A 17279-nucleotide genomic window follows, 5' to 3' on the forward strand; every position below is an offset into this window, starting at 1 on the left:
TGGAAATTTTTATGGTTTGGGGTTGGTGCTAGTACAAAGAAAACAAGGAACAGGAAGCTGCTTACCTATTACCTTATTCCAGATCTGAAGGATACTTTGCCCTTCCCATGGAAAAGATGCTTTGGCTTGGCCTGATAACTGTACTGGGCAATGAATAGGGAAGACCCTAGGGACTAGCCCATGTCACCAACTTTAACTACATGCTTGAAATATCACTTCCAAAGAAAAGCTAAATTATAAGCCTTGCTATGTTGCAGTGGCCTTTGGGTATAGGACTGTTCCCACGTGAAAACAAAGCTGTGATTTCAGGTAGAGACTTACTGGGACATAAACTAGATGCATGCCTTTAGAATAGGGACAATGCCAGGGATGGATACAAAGGATCTTCTGCCAGCCAGCAAGAAAATGGGCAGCACTGAGGCCTGACAGTTGCACCTGGCTTTGATTAGCACTTAAACCACTGGTTTTTTGACGGGCTGGTGGTTCTATACAGTGCAGCTTGAGGCCACAATGAGCATGAGGAATCAGATTTTAAGAGAATCCATAATATGAGTGGTGGTGAACACCATAATCCCAGCAGAAGGATCATAAGTTTGAAGCCAGCCTGAGCTATTTAGGGAGACTGTATCAAAATAAAAAGGGCATGGATTATAGCCAAGTCCTAGAGCCCTGCCTAGAATGCAGGAGACCATGAGTTCTACCCCTAATATCTTAAGGAAAAAAAAAAAATACCAAAGCAACATTGGGAACTGCTTTCCTCATAGCCCATCTGCATGCACAGGCCTAGACTGGAGGCCTAAAGGATAGCAAAGGATCTTCAGGGTCCAAGCTCTGAGCCTTCTAGGGACACTTCTTACATAGCAGGTGTGCTTTTTGTTACAAAAACAGGAACAATCATGAAAGATAATTTGGTAAACACAAAATGGTAGAAGGAGACATGAGTCATTTTTCAACCTGAGATGTTGCAAACAGCTGGTTTAAGGTGAAACCATTGTAGCCAGGATGATGAGTCATAGTTGGTTTTACATGAAAAAAATAGAAGAGCTCCTATCACATAGCCATCATTGGAACATGGGCCATCTTTGCAGTGAAAGGAACATACCCACAGGTGGCACAGGCCCCAGATCCATAAGTATAGGGATCCTAAGATACATAATGTCTGGGAGTGGAATCTGCAGTGGCCACTTACAAGCTTTGGCAAGACTTGCCATCTGGTGACCCTTTTCCACCGGTGGTTTTGCTTCTGTCCCCTCCCCAGAGCAGGTTGGTATTTATTACTACATTGCTAATGGCCTACTCCCATTCATCAAATAGACATGGTCACTTAGTATCTAATGGGTGTCAAGTTGCATGTTTTGCCCTGCTCAACAACTGAAAAGATTCACCTTTTGCATCTCTGGAGACAGAACTTGGTTGAGGAGGAGATTGTAGGCACTTGGGTTTTCTTTTGTGTAAATCTAAGTTAGGAAATTTTCCTATCCTCACAGCGTGGCCTCAGAGAGAACCCAGGGCAGGAATGAGGCAGTCAGAGCCCATAAAGTGCCAAGCATTTTTGAGTTTTTCCACTGAAGTTTCCAAATAAAACTGGAGGCTCCCCACTTTACAGATTCCTATACTGAAATAAAGTAACTCAACAGGAAGAATTTATCTCCCAGCACACACCTACTGTGGATAGGTCAGCATTCTTAGAACATGGCCAAAGGGAAAGGAAAACAACAGTTTTAGGAGGATGAGATTTTTTTGATGCCAGCTTCCATAGGGATGCAAGAGCTTTAGTCACCAGGCCCACAGGGCTCAAGGTTGATGCCTTTACTGCCAATTGTCCCTTCATTAAACCAGGGGAGGGCCAAGAAGAGCAGGCCCCTAAGTGACATTTGCCAGGGAAAATGAGGTTGGAGTGCCATATTTAAGAATAATTTTTTGACTGACTAGCCTACAAGGCTGGAAAAGTAGAATTGAGGCTGGGACCAGCTGGGCTGTATTCTGAAGAAGGCATACATGTCTAACAACACTGTCAAAGGAAAAAGCTGTGATTCACATGCCAAGTCTAGGTAAAAAATCAACTCAAATTTATTAGGAGCCAATAGTCTAATTTTTATTTTCAGTTCCTTGATTTCCAAGAGCCTCTGTGTTTAAATGATAATCTCGTTTTGTTTGCAGTACTGGGGATTTAACCTGGTGGTGCTTCACTGGGTAGGAGATTGTAGGCACTTGGGTTTTCTTTTGTGTAAATCTAAGTTAGGACATTTTCCTATCCTCACAGTGTGGCCTCAGAGAGAACCCAGGGCAGGAATGAGGGTTGGTAATAGCTACATCCTGAGCCCTTTTTTAAATTTTGTGATGGTCTCACTAAGTTATCCAGAAGGGGCTTGAATTTGCTATCTCCTTCCTAAACTTCCTGAGTTGCTAGGATTACAGGTGTGTGCCACAGCTTCTGGCTCAGGTGATGGTCTTTTTTACTCTACCTCTTCAATGGCTCAGGCCCACCTCCATTACTGACAAGCACATGGGAAAGACTCTGCCCTACTGCTGACACTCAAGAGAAAACCTCCCAAACAAAAGTGTAAGAGTCAGTCAGCATGCCACCACCCAGCTCCAAGAGTCCTAACTTTCAGAAAGAGCACAGTGAATCTCAAGGAAAAAACAGTGTTGCCTGACTTACTTTTCATTTTATTTATATACATGCAAAATTACGGCAGACTTTTTTTCTTAGCAATGCACTCAGTAATTGTTAAAGCAACTTTGTTGACTAAATGTCTGTTTTAAGTTCTAAAACTCTTACCTCTGAAGATCCACACTTATTCTTTCTCCTACAGAACCAAAAGGTATTGCTAAACTAGTCAAGAATAAGAGCCAGGTGAGGTGACTATAATCCCAGCAATTCAAGTTTTGCAAATTCAAGACTAGTCTAGGTGACTTAGCAAGATCCTGTTGCAATTTTTTTTTTAAGGTGGGGAGGGGAGCTGGGGGTGTACTTCAGTGGTAAGAGTGCCTCTGGGTTCAATCCTCAGTACCTGGGGCGGGCGGGGGAGATAAATGAGAGCCATGATTAGACATCATAGGTCACACAGGCCTCAGACATCCAGAAACTGACAGTCTCCTTCCAGACACATTCTGCTGGGCAAGACCCTTTATTGATTGATTGACTAATTTAGGTACTGGAGATCCTAAGATACTTAATCTCTTATTTTGTTTTGTTTGCAGTACTGGGGATTTAACCCAGTGGTGCTTCATCACCAGTGGCACTTAATCACTGAGCTATTACCAACCCTTTTTATTTTTAATTTCGAGACAGAGTCTTGCTAAATTGCTGAGGTTGGTCTCAAACTTGGGATTCTCCTGCCTTAGCCTCGTAAGATACTGGGATTACAGACATGCACAATTGCACCCAGTTAGCAGAAACCGTTTTGAACTGGAGAAGTGAGTTAACACAAGTCACCTGACAGAGTGATAGAAATCTCAAGACGGGACAGTATGCATTTACTACAGATACCAAAGCATCAGAGCACAGGCAATGATTCCTCCCAGTGCCCACAGATAGGTAAGCCACTGTTCCAAGTGGATCTTGGAAAAGTTCAGAGAGAATCCTTAACGCTGATAAGGTAGAAGAATGATTGGGTGACTCTAAGGAATATTTCTGAAAGCAATTTTGTAGATATAGCTTGAATAACATGAGAGCGCATCACTGTTAGCTGAACATCTCAACTGTATAAGAAACAGAAAAGATACTCTCTCAGTCATTACTTGAAGGTTTATACTTTACCGTGTCCCTTCATATCATTTTACCTGTTCTCATCCCAACTCTTGGGCAGAACTGTATATGTAAAGGTCAGAATCTTGCAGCTTGCATGTGGTATGAGCTCCTGTTTCAAAGCCAATCATGGGCCATTTTACCTACACAAGGAATACTACAACACAAAAATTTGAATTTCTTTGCTATTTTCTTTTCCAAAAATACATGAAGAATGAAATTTTAAAATATTCACTTTATACATGAGGTTACTACCAATTGTAAAAGTAAGATGAGACCAGGCACAGGGGCATACACCTATAATCCCAGCACCTGGGGGTGCTGACACAGGAGGATTGCAAGTTCAAGGCCAGCCTCAGCAACTCAAGGCCCTAAGAAACTTAGTGAGACCCTGTCTCAAAATAAAAAAGTAAATTTAAAAAAGGGATGGGGATGTGGCTTAGTGGTAAAGCACCTCTGGGTTCAATCCCAGTACCAAAATAAGTAAATAAAAAGTAAGATGAGAGTTCAGGCTCAGTGGCTCACACCTCTAGCAACTGGAAACTGAAGCATAAGGACCATATGTTGGAGGCCAGCTTCAGCAACTTAGCAAGACCCTATGTCAAAATAAAGGGGGCTGGGGCAGGGGGCGGGGGTTGTGGCTCAGTGGTAGAGCATTTGCCTCACTCGCATGAGGCCCTGGGTTCAATCCTTAGCACCACATAAAAATAAATAAATAAAAATATTGTGTCCATCTACAACTAAAAAAATATTTTTAAAAAAATTTTAAGGGCTGGGATTGTGGCTCAGCAGTAGAGTGCTCACCTCCCACATGTGAGACCCTGGGTTCGATCCTCAGCACCACATAAAAATAAATAAGTGAAATAAAAATATTGTATCCAACTACAATTAAAAATAAATATTTTTTAAAAATTTTAAATAAAAAGGGCTAGGGATATAGCTCAGGGTTCAATGCCCCTGGGGTTCAGTCCCCAGTACTACAAATAAATAAATAAATAGGTAGATTTATAGATAAATAATACACTTTAGTTAACTAGAGTGTAGAATTCTTTAAAAATAAACTGAAAGATAGGGCTGGCTGGGGGTATAACTAAGTGGTAGGGTACTTGCCTCACATGACCCAGGCCTCTGGGTTCAATTTCCAACACCAAAAACTAAGTAAACAATCAAACTGAACAAGATTAGGGAAAATCAATTTTTTATGCAAGGGAAGGCTATTTCATTGGAACTTACATATAGAAAATAAAATCCAAGGGCTGGAATGTAGCTTAATTGGTAGAGTATTTATTGCTTTACATGGCCAAGGCTCTGGGTTCAATCTCTAGCACAAAAAAAAAAAAAAAAAAAAAAAAAGAAAGAAAAATCCATGAGAAATCTATGGGAATTTCATTTTAAAAGTGAATAATCACACAGATGTTTTCACATTCTGTAATGTAATTTTTTAAATCTCACACAAAGTTGTATAAATAATCAGAATGGAAATAATCTAGGCTACATTTGAGGGGGGAAAAAAACCAAGTCAAGGAGCACTGTGCTTGGCTTTCAAACTTACTCTCCTGATCCTTGTCATGCTTCTCTATAGTAGGTATTTCTGTGATCTCCATTATTCAAGCAAGTTTAGGTAAGGAAAGAAGTAGGCTTGTCCAAAGTTACAGATCAGAGAGCCTGACTTAACTCAGTCCATCTCATGATCATTAGGGAGACTAGAACTGGAAGCTGCACAGAGATGTGGCCCATACAAGGGAAGATGCTTGGCCTTCATCCAAAAGTATAACTTCTCTGCCCACAGACACCAGCTCTACTTTATTTATTTACCAGCTCTACCTGTTTTCACCAATTAAGTTAAGGCAGGTTTCACAACTATTGCAAGTGCCTATCAATGATGAGTGACTCTTTCTGTGTTAGACTTACATTGCTACCCTCAAATGAAGCCCCAATCCCACTATGATTTGAGGTACATATGTAACAGTGGGAACTAAATAAAAGGAACAGGAAGAGGGTTCAAAACACATACATTAATTAAAGGGAGAATATTAATTCCAAAATTTCAAAGCAGAGCAGATTTATACTGTATTTCTTGAGAGACTGTGCAAGATAGTTCCTCAAGTCTAGAAGACCCAAGTTTTACCCAGCAGCCTGGGAGACCTGGACAATCTACACATCATCTGGCTGGCTGGACAAAGCCAGAGAATCTCCTATGAGTGAATTTTACTTGTTTTTTGGGTTTTTGTTTTTGTTTTTTGTCTGCAGTGCTGGGAATGAAACCTAAGGCCCAAGAATGCTAGATAAGCACTCTACCACTGAGCTACACCCCTGGCCCGCAATGAATTTTAAAATAAGGCCAGATGCTATTTTTTTTTTTTTTTTTTTTTTTGTACTAAGTATTGAACTCACAGGTGCTTTACCACTGAGCTAAATCCCTGGCCCTTTTTATTTTGAGACAGGGTCCCACTAAGTTGCTTAGGGCCTTGCTAAGTCGCTGAAGCTGGCCTCGAATTTGTGATGTTCCTGCGTCAGCCTCCCCAGCCACTAGGATTATAGGTGCACACCACCACAGTGGGCAGCCAGATACTTTATTGTAGACTGCCTCTTCCCATGAGCTAGCTATAGCTAGCTCATGAGTACCTTAGCCCACAATGTGATTCTCATTTCCTACACAAAGATAGGTATATAATGACAGTGAAGAACAGTATGGTATAAATAAGGAATTTCATGTAGAAATAAGGAAATAAAAGATCTGATTTGCCTTAGTCAGAAAAAAAGGCAAAAAAAAAAAAAAAAACCCAGAATCACACTTACAGGTATACTGTTGAAAATCCAAACTATAAAATTCATTACCTGCCACTATTACAACATTTACAAAAAAAGGACATCTTGAACAAAGGCTTATATGATGTTGACGAAATCATCTTGGAGTGCATGATTTATAAATACATAAATATCCATGCATACTTTTACAGTGGTAGCTACTGAAAGAACAATGACTTCTATAAGCCAATCTAGACAGATTCCTTTTTCATTCCAACTGCCTCTACCAGGAGTCTAGAGCTGCTGTGGTCACTGTCACATTCATTCCAGCCTCCTCTCTAAGCCTGTGGCCCATGATGAAAATGTGATACATCTTCTCCTTAGCTTTGATGCTGAGAGGGAAAAAAAGAAAAGGTTATATAGCCATGCAGTCCAGTGAATCGAATTCATCTTCATAAATTAAAATATAGCAGTGATATAATATTTATGTACTATCCAGATGGTAAATCTACTCAGAAATTATTAATATTTTACTACATACAGAAAATTTAGCAAAACATTGACCACATCATCCATTTCGAAGCCAGAATCTAATTTTCTTGTCTTGTCTCTTGCAATCTATAAATGTTCACAATTTAAAGCGGTAATGGAAATACTTGAAATGCACCTTCATGCTCTCCAGTGAAGGGTTCTAAACACAGAATCACACAAACACTTTTTGGTCTAAATTAAAAGTAGTCAGATTCAGGTAGTAATTCACAACATCTCACACTGAGTCAGGGTATTTAGGAGATGTGAAGGTTATATATTTCTGGAGTTCACACTATTACAAACTGTAAAAGCATGTCTTCAAATAGTGGTGAACTGAAGCAGATATATTCTTTCTGGGGACTCTCTAGCACCTTTGGTAAATTTAAACTTGGCTTTAGACAAATTTTAAGCAGGGTGTGAAGAAATCACTTTGGCTGTCACCTTGTATTTGAGTGGATTTCCTTAACATTTAGTAATGAATCAATCTGAGAGTCTTTTGAGTAATCAGAGATTTCAAGGTATGACCTCTTTCTTAGCTAAGCCAATCAGTCTTTTTAAGCGATGATAAAATGAAATTCCTCAACAAAAGCAAAATATAAGAAATCTTTCTCCTTTTGAAAGAATGCAGTATCACCTAAAAAAACCATCTTCGGTCTAAAGAAGAAAAGTCCTCTCAGTTCTCTCTCAAATTTCCAACAGGACAGACCCCCAACTACAACAGTACATCAGTTGCCACTGATATGGGTTGCTAAAAGTACAGTGTTTTGTTTTGATACTAGGGATTGAACCCAGAGCTTTACTGCTGAGCTACATCCCCATCCCTTTTTATTTTCTATTTTAAGACAGTTGCCCAGACTAGCCTCAAACTTGTGATCCTCCTGCCTCAGCCTCTGGAGTTGCTCATATTACAGGCATGCACCACCATGCCCAGCCACAGTACAGTCTTTTCCACAAGGTACTAGCAGTTGATTCAACCATCCTGGGCGGTAGATAAAAATATTGGCTTCTTTTGACTTCTAACAGATTAAAAGTAGTTTCACTGAGCATATTTTTTATCTTGAGATGTAAGATCTCTGTATTAATGAGTCTGACAGGTTGAATTTGTTTTAAATACTCAGCAATACTTGTCAATACTTAGAACATGGCTACTCTCACCAAAGCATTACCTCAGAGCTTACCAAGACTGGGCATAATGCATAAAAAAAGTGCCTCTTGAAATGTAGGCACACTGGTTTTTCTAACTTTTTTTCCACATTTCATCTACGGTCCCTTTTCATCCTGCCGTTTTTCCTCTTGGAAATATACAAATATTCTCAGGAAAAATTGACCAAATAATTAAGTTGACAACTTGTTTGAGCCAGTAATGACAGCTTCCTAGTCAATCACTCCTTTCTCCGTTATTAAGACACTATCTTGGAAATATTAACTCTGACAGTCATGGCAATGCCACTCTTCCCTGAGTCAGCTGCTCCTCTTTGTTAATTAGCACTTTTTAACAGGTGAGCTAGGCAACCACACATGCTTCAAGCAGGTGCCTCTGGATAGTGGTTGGATAATCAAGATTGTTTGCTCAATATATTTGTATTTGAAACCCTCTTTCACAAGAGAAAATCATATACTGCAACTGTTTATCAAATCCCACTGTCAAAGACCAATACTCATTTCTCACATTAAAAAAAAAAAAAAAAAAGGTTGAACAGACCACAGAGATGTACTTGCCTCAAAATTGCAGAATAGCCAAAAAGTATTTTTAAAATCTTACTGAGGGCTTAAGTCTCTAAGTCATCATCACTGTCTGGCCTTGAGATACCAACAATGCCAGGCGATCATTTCCACTTGCTAGCTAGCTTTAAAACCCAACTGATCTCTAATTTTAGAGCTAAGAATCAATTCTGGGCAGTACAACAACGGACATTTTCAGGTGTGTGGCTTAACATCAGGGTTTTTTCCCCCACTCAGGGCTGGCACTGTTGCCTAATGTTTCACAGCTTCTTCTACAACATGCAGAAACTGCAGATAAGGGACAAAACTGCTGGGTAGGCCCTGTGGCTCTTTCCAGTGGGTTTGCAGAGCGGCCTTCAGTGGAGGGGATAGTCATGGCACACAGGTGGATGGCCTGTTCTCAGGATGGGCTCATCTAGATGGGCTTTTGTTTTGTTAGTGGTGCTGAGACTGGAACTCAGAGCCTCATGAATGCTGGACAAGTGTTCTGCCACTGAGCCACATCCCCAGCCCCCTAGAAGAGTCTTAACTGCAAAACTCAAAGTACCCTCTAAGAATCTCACTTTTCAGGAGCAATGAATTTCATTTTCAGTATGACCAGCAGTTTAAAATTAAACTTGGTTACAAAGAAAACATTAGTTTCATATAAAGGAAGTTAAAACACACCTAATCCATAAAAGTATAGAATTATGGCCCCCATGCAGGCTTTTTCCAGGCAGCACTACTTTTAGAAATGATAAGCTCAAGCCTGAGGATTCTGCCCTGGAGACTCGCTTTATGTAAAGATGATATCAAGAAAGCATCCCAGGGCTGGGGATGTGGCTGAAGCGGTAGCGTGCTCGCCTGGCATGTGTGAGGCACTGGGTTCGTTTCTCAGCACTGCGCATAAATAAATAAAATAAAGGTCTATCAACAACTAAAAAAAAATTTTTTTTTAATTTTTTTTTTTAAAAAGCATCCCAGGGCATGGGCTCTACACATTTTTAAAGTGAAAGACCCCTTTACAGTTTAGACATATCCTGCCAGGCATGGTGGCACACACATGTAATCCCAATGGCTCAGGAGGCTGAGGCAGGAGGATCTAGAGTTCAAAGCCAGCCTCAGCAATTGTGTGAGGCCCTAAGCAACTCAGCGAGACCCTATCTCTAAATGAAATACATAAAAGGGCTGGGGAATGCCCCTGGGTTCAATCCCAGGTACCAAAAAAACCCCCACAGTTTAGACAGATCCATCCCAATGTATACACACTTCTATGGATAATGTTGAGGACATGAAAATCTCTTTAGTCTCTTTCTGGGATCTATAGCCCAAATATCATGGAGTGTTCTAATCTCTAATAGCCCAGCAGGACTGGAAAGAGTATAGCTACTGTTCAGAAAACCAAGACAGAGAAGTAAAATGGCTACCTAACATAAGAAAAGCAGATCTGAAGGATAGCCAAAAACGTCTTAGGAACAAAAACAAGGAAAGACTGCCACAAGCAGTTAGAAAATGATGGATCACCCCTGCCTCATGGGGTATAGTCTGACAGCCAGCAACCATCTAGCTCCTTCCTGGCTGGGCCCCCCTCACCACTCTGGAACACCTAAGGATTTTTTAAAGTATTATATGAAAGGCTCCAAAAAGTCCAAAACTACCAATTCACATGGCTCCCTGCTATATATTAGCAGCTGATTTTAAAAATAAAATAGCATCTCAAACACCAACCTGAATCTTCTGACCCCAGATTTAGATTAAAAAACCGAAAGAATGTTTTATTTTAAGAAAAACAAACCAGAAATCAAGTTTGGGACTAAAATGCCTTTCTAGGCAGCTGAGGATTCAACTATTCAAAAGAGGACCTCTTTATGTGCCCTGTCTCCTAAAACATGCCAATTGGGGTGAAACAAGAGCTTACCTATGTCTGAAGATACAACTAAAAAGAGGCCAGAAGCTCTTTATTGCTTTGGTTAATTTTGGAAGTATTTTCTGAGTGCCTGTTGCAGTTATAAGGACTAAAACCTCAGGCACCATCAACATCACAATCTGCTGGGGCAAATGCCCCAAGGAACTTCAGAAGATAAGGGAGCAATTAGTTTTGCTACATGAGGAGACTGGGAAAAATGTGAAAAATGCATGTTTTGAGGATTATTCTGGAAAAGTAGCTGGGAAACCCCACTGCATCTCCTCCACAGCCATATCCTCTCCATAGCTGCAGCTCCAGGGTACAGATACAAGACCCTAGGCAGGAGCTCACCTGTCCAATCCCAGAGCCTCAGGTTAAACCAACCAGGCAGACTAGGGAGCAGCTATGGGATCTGGACATTACTCTAGCCGCCACATTCCTTATCAAGTCAGAGAGGCCAAACAAGTCTGGTCCAGCCCTCCCCTGAAGGGGCACTGATGCACTAATTTGTTACCAACAAGATTTTTTAACAATTGGGAAATTTTTGCACTAGTCTAGCCAACAGTTTCCTTAAAATCAAGAAAAAAACTTAAAATGGAGTGTACGTAGACAAACCAAAGAGGTTGAGTTTAGGTATTATTCCACCAACAATGCATAACTTATTAAGATGGGTTGTTAGCTAGTTATAAAAATGTTTATACCAATTGCAGGGAAATAAAACTGAAAGGGCATAGATCTATGGAATAATAAACAAGGTATTCAAAAACCAGTATGCCCCAGGGCTGGATTATAGCACAGAGGTAGAGTGCTTGCCTTGCATGTGTGAGGCACTAGGTTTGAGCCTCAGCACCACATGAAAAAATAAATTAATTAAATTAAGGTATTGAGTCCATCTACAACTAAGAAAAAAAATAACATAAAAACCAGTACCCCAATATGTGTCATCAAATCAGGGACCATTAAATCTACACTTTTTCATCAAATGCACTTGGATATCCTGTTTACCTTTTTCATTAATTCACTTCTGGTAGTAAACTGTGGCAGGTCTTCCACTTCAATACCATCAGCCATTTCCATCACCTTGTCTAGAAGGTCTTTATTGTAACTGCACAATAAAAAGTAGTACGGTAAAAACCTTGGAAGAATTACTAGTCACTGTGGGTTAATAAGAAATTGCAAGTTACTAGACTGTAAACTTAACTCTAGAAGTATTAAATTTTTCTTTTTTTAAAGAGACAAGAGTCTTACTGCTGGGCATGGTAACACACACCTGTAATCCCAGAAACTCAGGAGGCTGAGGCAGGAGGATCACAAGTTCAAGGCCAGCCTCAGCAACTTAGTGAGACCCTGTCTCAAAATAAAAATAAAAAAAGGTTAGGGATGTACTCAGTGGTAAAGTATCCCTAGGTTCAAACCCCAGTACGAGAGAGAGAGAGAGAGAGAGAGAGAGAGAGAGAGAGAGACAGAGACAGGCAGGCATAGGGTCTTGCTGCTGTCCAGCTGGCCTAGAACTCCTGGGCTCAAGTGATCCTCCTACCTCAGCCTCCTTAATAGTTGGGGCTATAAGCACAGGCCACTTTGCTGTGTTCTTCAGTGGACTAACTTGATACTGTTGGGGAAACCTATATATATGTTCAGCACAAGGTTAGAAAATAGTTCTTCCTCTTTTGGGGTACAGAATTAGACGTTGGAAATGCCAATAAGAGCAGATGTTTCAAGATTTTCAAAAACAGAGGCACCATATGTCTGGCAGTACATATTCATGAATATGGTATGAGGGCAAAAAAATATTTTTTATTTTAAACATCTAGAATGTTTGTCTAATGAAAACAGCATCATTTGTTCATTTGCTCCATTCTCTGACATACGTCTAATCTTGAACCTATTAACCAAGAATTCCCAGGGGTACAGAAGGCAGAAAGGAGAGAAGTGTGTGTCTGGGATGGGTGAATCTGGTATATCCTATTCTAATAAATCCCAATATCTGGGGTTGGGGGTGTAACTCAGTGCTAGAGCATGTGCTTAGCATGCAAGAGGCCCTGCATTCAACCTCCAGCACCAAAACCAAAACCAAAGCAAATCCAAGTGGGTTGACCTGGAGGGGTCATGTGACCAGAGTCAAGGTACAGAAACCAGCACCAAACCAAGTCATTCTATTCTAACTTCAAGAAACTGTAAGAGGGTAGAAGGAATCCTCAAGATCTGTGCCTTCTTCTTAATAGGGTCAAAAAAGGGTCAATCAGGCATTTCAAAAGCAGGACCTTGCTCTCTTGATGCAGTTGCCAAGAAGCAGTGGACTTTGGGACCTTGACAAAAAGATAAGTTCAAAAAAGTTCACTAAAGGGAAGGCAAAAAAGTAAACCTAGCTCCTGCTCAGGATCAAATAGTCTGGGGTTTGGGGAGACAAAGTCCTGGGACACAGATCCTACCATTGTGGTATAAAATCTACCAATCCTGCCAGAAGCTGCATGCCCTACAAAAATCATTTCCTCTCTCTCAGCCTCTTCATCTGATGGCGGGGGAGTCTTTTTCAGTCTATGCACTTTTGCCTTGTGAGTGAAAGGAGCAAATGGACTTAAAACACACTCTGAAAAGGTAGTGATCTGGGCTAGTAATTAGTAATACTGATAACAGCAATGTGGCAACTCTCGAGCCCACCATGTACTAAGCTGTTCGTCTTTTAATTCCTGTAGCCATCATAACCACCCATTTACCAGATGAGGAAACTGAGGGTCAGAAAAAATTAAGCATCTTTCCAAGGGGCTGCAAGGTGGAAAGGAGCCGGCGGAACAGCCAGTGCGATGGGAGGTTGGGGACCGGTTCAGTCTGGGACAGAGGTTTGGGGTCAGAGGGCTGAGGGTCGGCGGGCAGGGAGCAGGGTCAGCCGGCCGGCAGGGGTCCGCACCTGCAGCCCAGGAAAAGATGGTTGGCCCAGACCATGGAGAGGGACAGCAGCTGGTCCAGGCGGCCGCCGCCATCGGGCGGGTCGCGGTAATCAGGCAGGTGGCGCAAGATGAATTCCATGCGGGCCTTCCATTGCTTCTCGCTCTCAGAGTAGGAGCGGAACTGCTCGGCGAAGTCGGCCGCTTGCCGCACCCCGGAAACCAGCTCCTCCACCGCTGCAGCCGCCTCGCCACCCACCATGGCTCGCGCTACAGCCGAGGGCCGGATCCTCCCGCCGCTTTCCCGACGCACACCGCGCCACCGCCCGGCTGCTAGAGGGGCCCCGGCGGCACGCGACTGCTCTGGAGGACCGGCCTGGAGCGCCCTCACCGGGCCCGGCTGCGTACCCCGGCTCTGCCCGCCGCGCCCGAGGCTGCCCTCACACCTCCGCAGCCTGCCGCGGCTGCGGAGTGGGTGTACTCTGGACTGCAAGGGCGGCTCGGGATCTACCCCACGAAGAACCGATGGGAAAACTGAGGTCGGCCAGTGGAGTCCAGGCACCCCCACCTCCAGTGGGCAGCTGGATGCCAAATAGAGCTGTGCTGTGTCCTTTTTGCCCTGCGAGGTCTCCAGGCACCGCCCTATCCTGAGCGACAGCAGAGGCCTGTGCCACAGAGGGATGCCCTAATTTCTGGGGATCTATACAAATAGCTGCCTGGGGTCTCTCTTTGATCTATTCACAGGGGTCTTAACACCCCACTCAGGTTGAGGCCTGAAGTAAGTGATCCATCCAATGAATACTTGCCAGACGCTTTGCTAGGTGCTGAGGATAAACTAGAGCAAACTCAAAGCCCTGCTCTGGCAGTGCATGCCTGTAATCCCAGCGGCTGGGGAGGCTGAGGCAGGAGGATCACAAGTTCAAAGCCAGCCTCAGTATTTGAACGAGGCCCTAAGCAACTTAGTGAAACCCCTTTAAGAAAGTAGATACGCATTCAAGGGATAATACAGGCCATCTCAAGAGTAAAAGATATTTTGGGGGGATTCTCAACTCTTGGGGGGGGGGCAGTATTTGGGATTGAACCCAGGGACACTCTGCCACTGAACTACATTCCCAGACCTTGTTATTTTATTTTTGAGACAGGCTCTCACTAAATTGTCCAGGCTGGATATGTAGGAATGATATCAGACTGGTGATCTCAAGACGGGTTCTGGTGGTTTGGTCAATCTCTTAGGCTAATATGGTCTTCATTATCTTATCAATAGATAGCACTTGAAAGTCTCCTGAATTACATGTTCCTCAAGCTATGGTATCTCTCTTTGCTTAATCTCTTTAGGGTGATAATTAACAGTGCACAGGTAGATTTACAGATTTCCCAGGAATTTGGGAGTAACAGGCCTGGAAGGGAAGCGGATTTAGGGAATGACAGAACTTCTGAATCCAAATCTTTTCCTTGTCCTTCCTATCTACCTATTTCTTATTTCTTCTACCTCATGAGGGCTAGCACCAGGCTCAGCAACATCTGACTACATTAATAGGAAAGCATGCTACTCATACTCCAGCAAGAAGAGGCGTGAACAGAGTATGAAACCAAAGACAGATGCAGCTTCTTCCCTGCAGTCTAGATTAGGTGCCCAGAGCTACAGTTCCCAAAATGCAGATCACACTTCCTTATAGCCTTATTAATATGGCAGATTCCCAAGCCCACCCCTGCATGCTCAGAATCAAGGCTCCAGACAATTCATACCAAATGTGAAAAGCATTCAATAAACAGGAACAGTGGCAAATACCTAGAGTTCAGGGCCATCCTGGGCATCATATTGAGATCCCATCTCTAAAGAGAGAGAGAGAGAGAAAGGAAAGAAGGAAGGAAGGAAGGGAGGGAGGGAGGGAAAAACAGTGTTGTCGAGGATTCTCTGAGTCAAATTCTTGGTCACCTGATTATACGGTGCAGAGGATGGACCAGAAATAGGAATCCAGACTTTGTGAACTGCAGCTACAGCTATACAGTCAACCCAACCTATAGGATGGGAAAATACTGAGGGTCATGCAGCAACTACTTTATTTAGCACAGTCTTTGGCAATCAATGATGCGGCATATGTATATACATACACATATATGCAAGCAAATTTAGACATGTGTTTTAAGAATGAGAAGCACATTAATAGGCCAGGCACAGTGGCACATGCCTATAATCCCAGCAACTCAGGAAGCTGGGGCAGGAGGATCACAAGTTCAAGGCCAGCCTCAGAGATTTAGCAAGGTCTTAAGCAACTTAGTGAGTCCCTGTCTAAAAATTTAAAATAAAATGAAAAGGGCTGGAATGTGACTCAGTGGTTAAGTGCCCTGGTACAAAAAAAAAAAAAAAAGTGCGCTAACAGGTATTCATTTTTTGTAATGTGAAATTGTTAACATTATACATTGAAATGTGAAGTAGTTTTAAAACTTTAGTATTAAGCTGGGTATGTGGTGGCGCACTCCTGTAATCTCAATGGCTCAGGAGCCTGAGGCAGGAGGATCCCCAATTCAAAGTCAGCCTGAGCAACTTAGCAAGGCCCTGTCTCTAAATAAAATCTTTTTTTAAAAAGTGCTAGGAATGTGGCTCAGTGGTAAAATGCCCCTGGGTTTAATCCCTGGTACCAAAAAACCAAAAAAACTTTAGTATTAACATTTCACAAAAGACCGGTTACTAAGCAGTTTATTGTTTCTAACTTGTTTTTATGATTCAAACTTATTTTTTTCTTTTTTGGTACCAGGTATTGAACCCAGGAGTACTTTACCACTGAGCTACATCCCAGCCCCTTTTTGTTTTTTATTTTGGGACAGGATCTTGCTAAGTTGAAGAGGTTGGCTTTGAACTTGTGATCCTCCTGCGTTAGCCTCCACAGTTGCTGGTATTACAGGTGTGCACCAGTTGGACTGGCTATGACTGAGATTTTCTTAAAGTACTTACTAAGAAAGACAAAGTCAGTTTCACCACCTCTTTTTTTTTTTCTTTTCCAATCATTTAAAAAGAGTTTTAGCTTAAAATTCTGGCAAAAACAGATTACAGGCTACCTTTGACTGTAGGTCAGTAGGCCAACTTTGCTATGGCTTAGGGTAAGTCTTAAAATCAGGTTGTAAAAGTCCCACAACTGTGTTCTTTTATGAAATTGTTAAAACAATAGTTTTGACTATTTTAGTCTGTTTTTTGTTTGTTTGTTTGTTTGGTTGATTGGTTATTTTTTAGTACCAGGGATTGAACTCAGGGGCATTTAACCACTGAGCCACATCCCAGCCTATTTTGTATTTTATTTAGAGACAGGGTCTCACTGAGTTGCTTAGGGCCTTGATTTTTTAAAAATATTTTTTGAGTTGTTGATAGACCTTTATCCTGTTTATTTATATGTAGTGCTGAGAATTGGACCCAGTGCCTCACACATGCCAGGCAAGTGTGCCACTGCTGAGCCATAGCCCCAGCCCCTTAGTGCCTTGATTTTGCTGAGGCTGGCTTTGAACTTTTAATCCTCTTGTCTCAGACTCACCAGCCACTGGGATTACAAACATGCACCATCACGTCTAGCTAGTCTGTTGCTTTTTCAATATAAATTTTAGTATCAGTTTGTTAATTTGGGGGAAGACAGGTGGCTGATATGTTAATTGGTATTGTATTGAAATTATAGATCAATTTGAGGAGAATTAACATCAATTAAATCTTCCAATCCATAAACATGGTATGGTATATCTCTCCATTTATTTATGCCTTCTTTTTTTTTAATTT

General features: G+C 41.9%; 1 protein-coding gene across 2 annotated transcripts; it reads right to left on the bottom strand.

Annotated features, from left to right (window-relative positions):
• Positions 1–6555: 6555 nt before the first annotated feature.
• Cdkn2aipnl (CDKN2A interacting protein N-terminal like) lies at positions 6556–13855 on the bottom strand. Of its 2 annotated transcripts, XM_046467637.2 has the most exons (3): positions 13543–13843; positions 11643–11742; positions 6556–6891 (listed from the first exon to the last, which is right to left on the bottom strand). In XM_046467637.2, exons 1-3 carry the CDS (start codon positions 13779–13781, stop codon positions 6880–6882), a joined length of 351 nt encoding a protein of 116 aa, XP_046323593.1. In that variant the 5' UTR covers positions 13782–13843; the 3' UTR covers positions 6556–6879. The 2 variants fall into 2 exon arrangements, with proteins under 2 accessions (XP_046323593.1, XP_046323594.1); XM_046467638.2 differs by lacking the exon at positions 11643–11742 and having other exon boundaries at positions 13543–13855.
• Between the last annotated feature and the right edge of the window lie 3424 nt (positions 13856–17279).

Source organism: Marmota monax, unplaced genomic scaffold (genome assembly GCF_021218885.2).
Source record: "Marmota monax isolate L192 unplaced genomic scaffold, Marmota_monax_Labrador192_F-V1.1 WCK01_AAM20220418_F8-fsc00199, whole genome shotgun sequence".
Taxonomy (NCBI): Eukaryota; Metazoa; Chordata; class Mammalia; order Rodentia; family Sciuridae; genus Marmota; species Marmota monax.

What these genes read in the sequence shown, in the direction of transcription:
- Cdkn2aipnl (XM_046467637.2), bottom strand. Translation starts at nt 13,781, where the DNA reads ATGGTGGGTGGCGAGGCGGCTGCAGCGGTGGAGGAGCTGGTTTCCGGG. An exon ending in CATCTTTTCCTGGGCTGCAG is followed by an intron (nt 11,743 to 13,542) that starts GTGCGGACCCCT and finishes TTTATTGTGCAG; the next exon opens with TTACAATAAAGACCTTCTAG.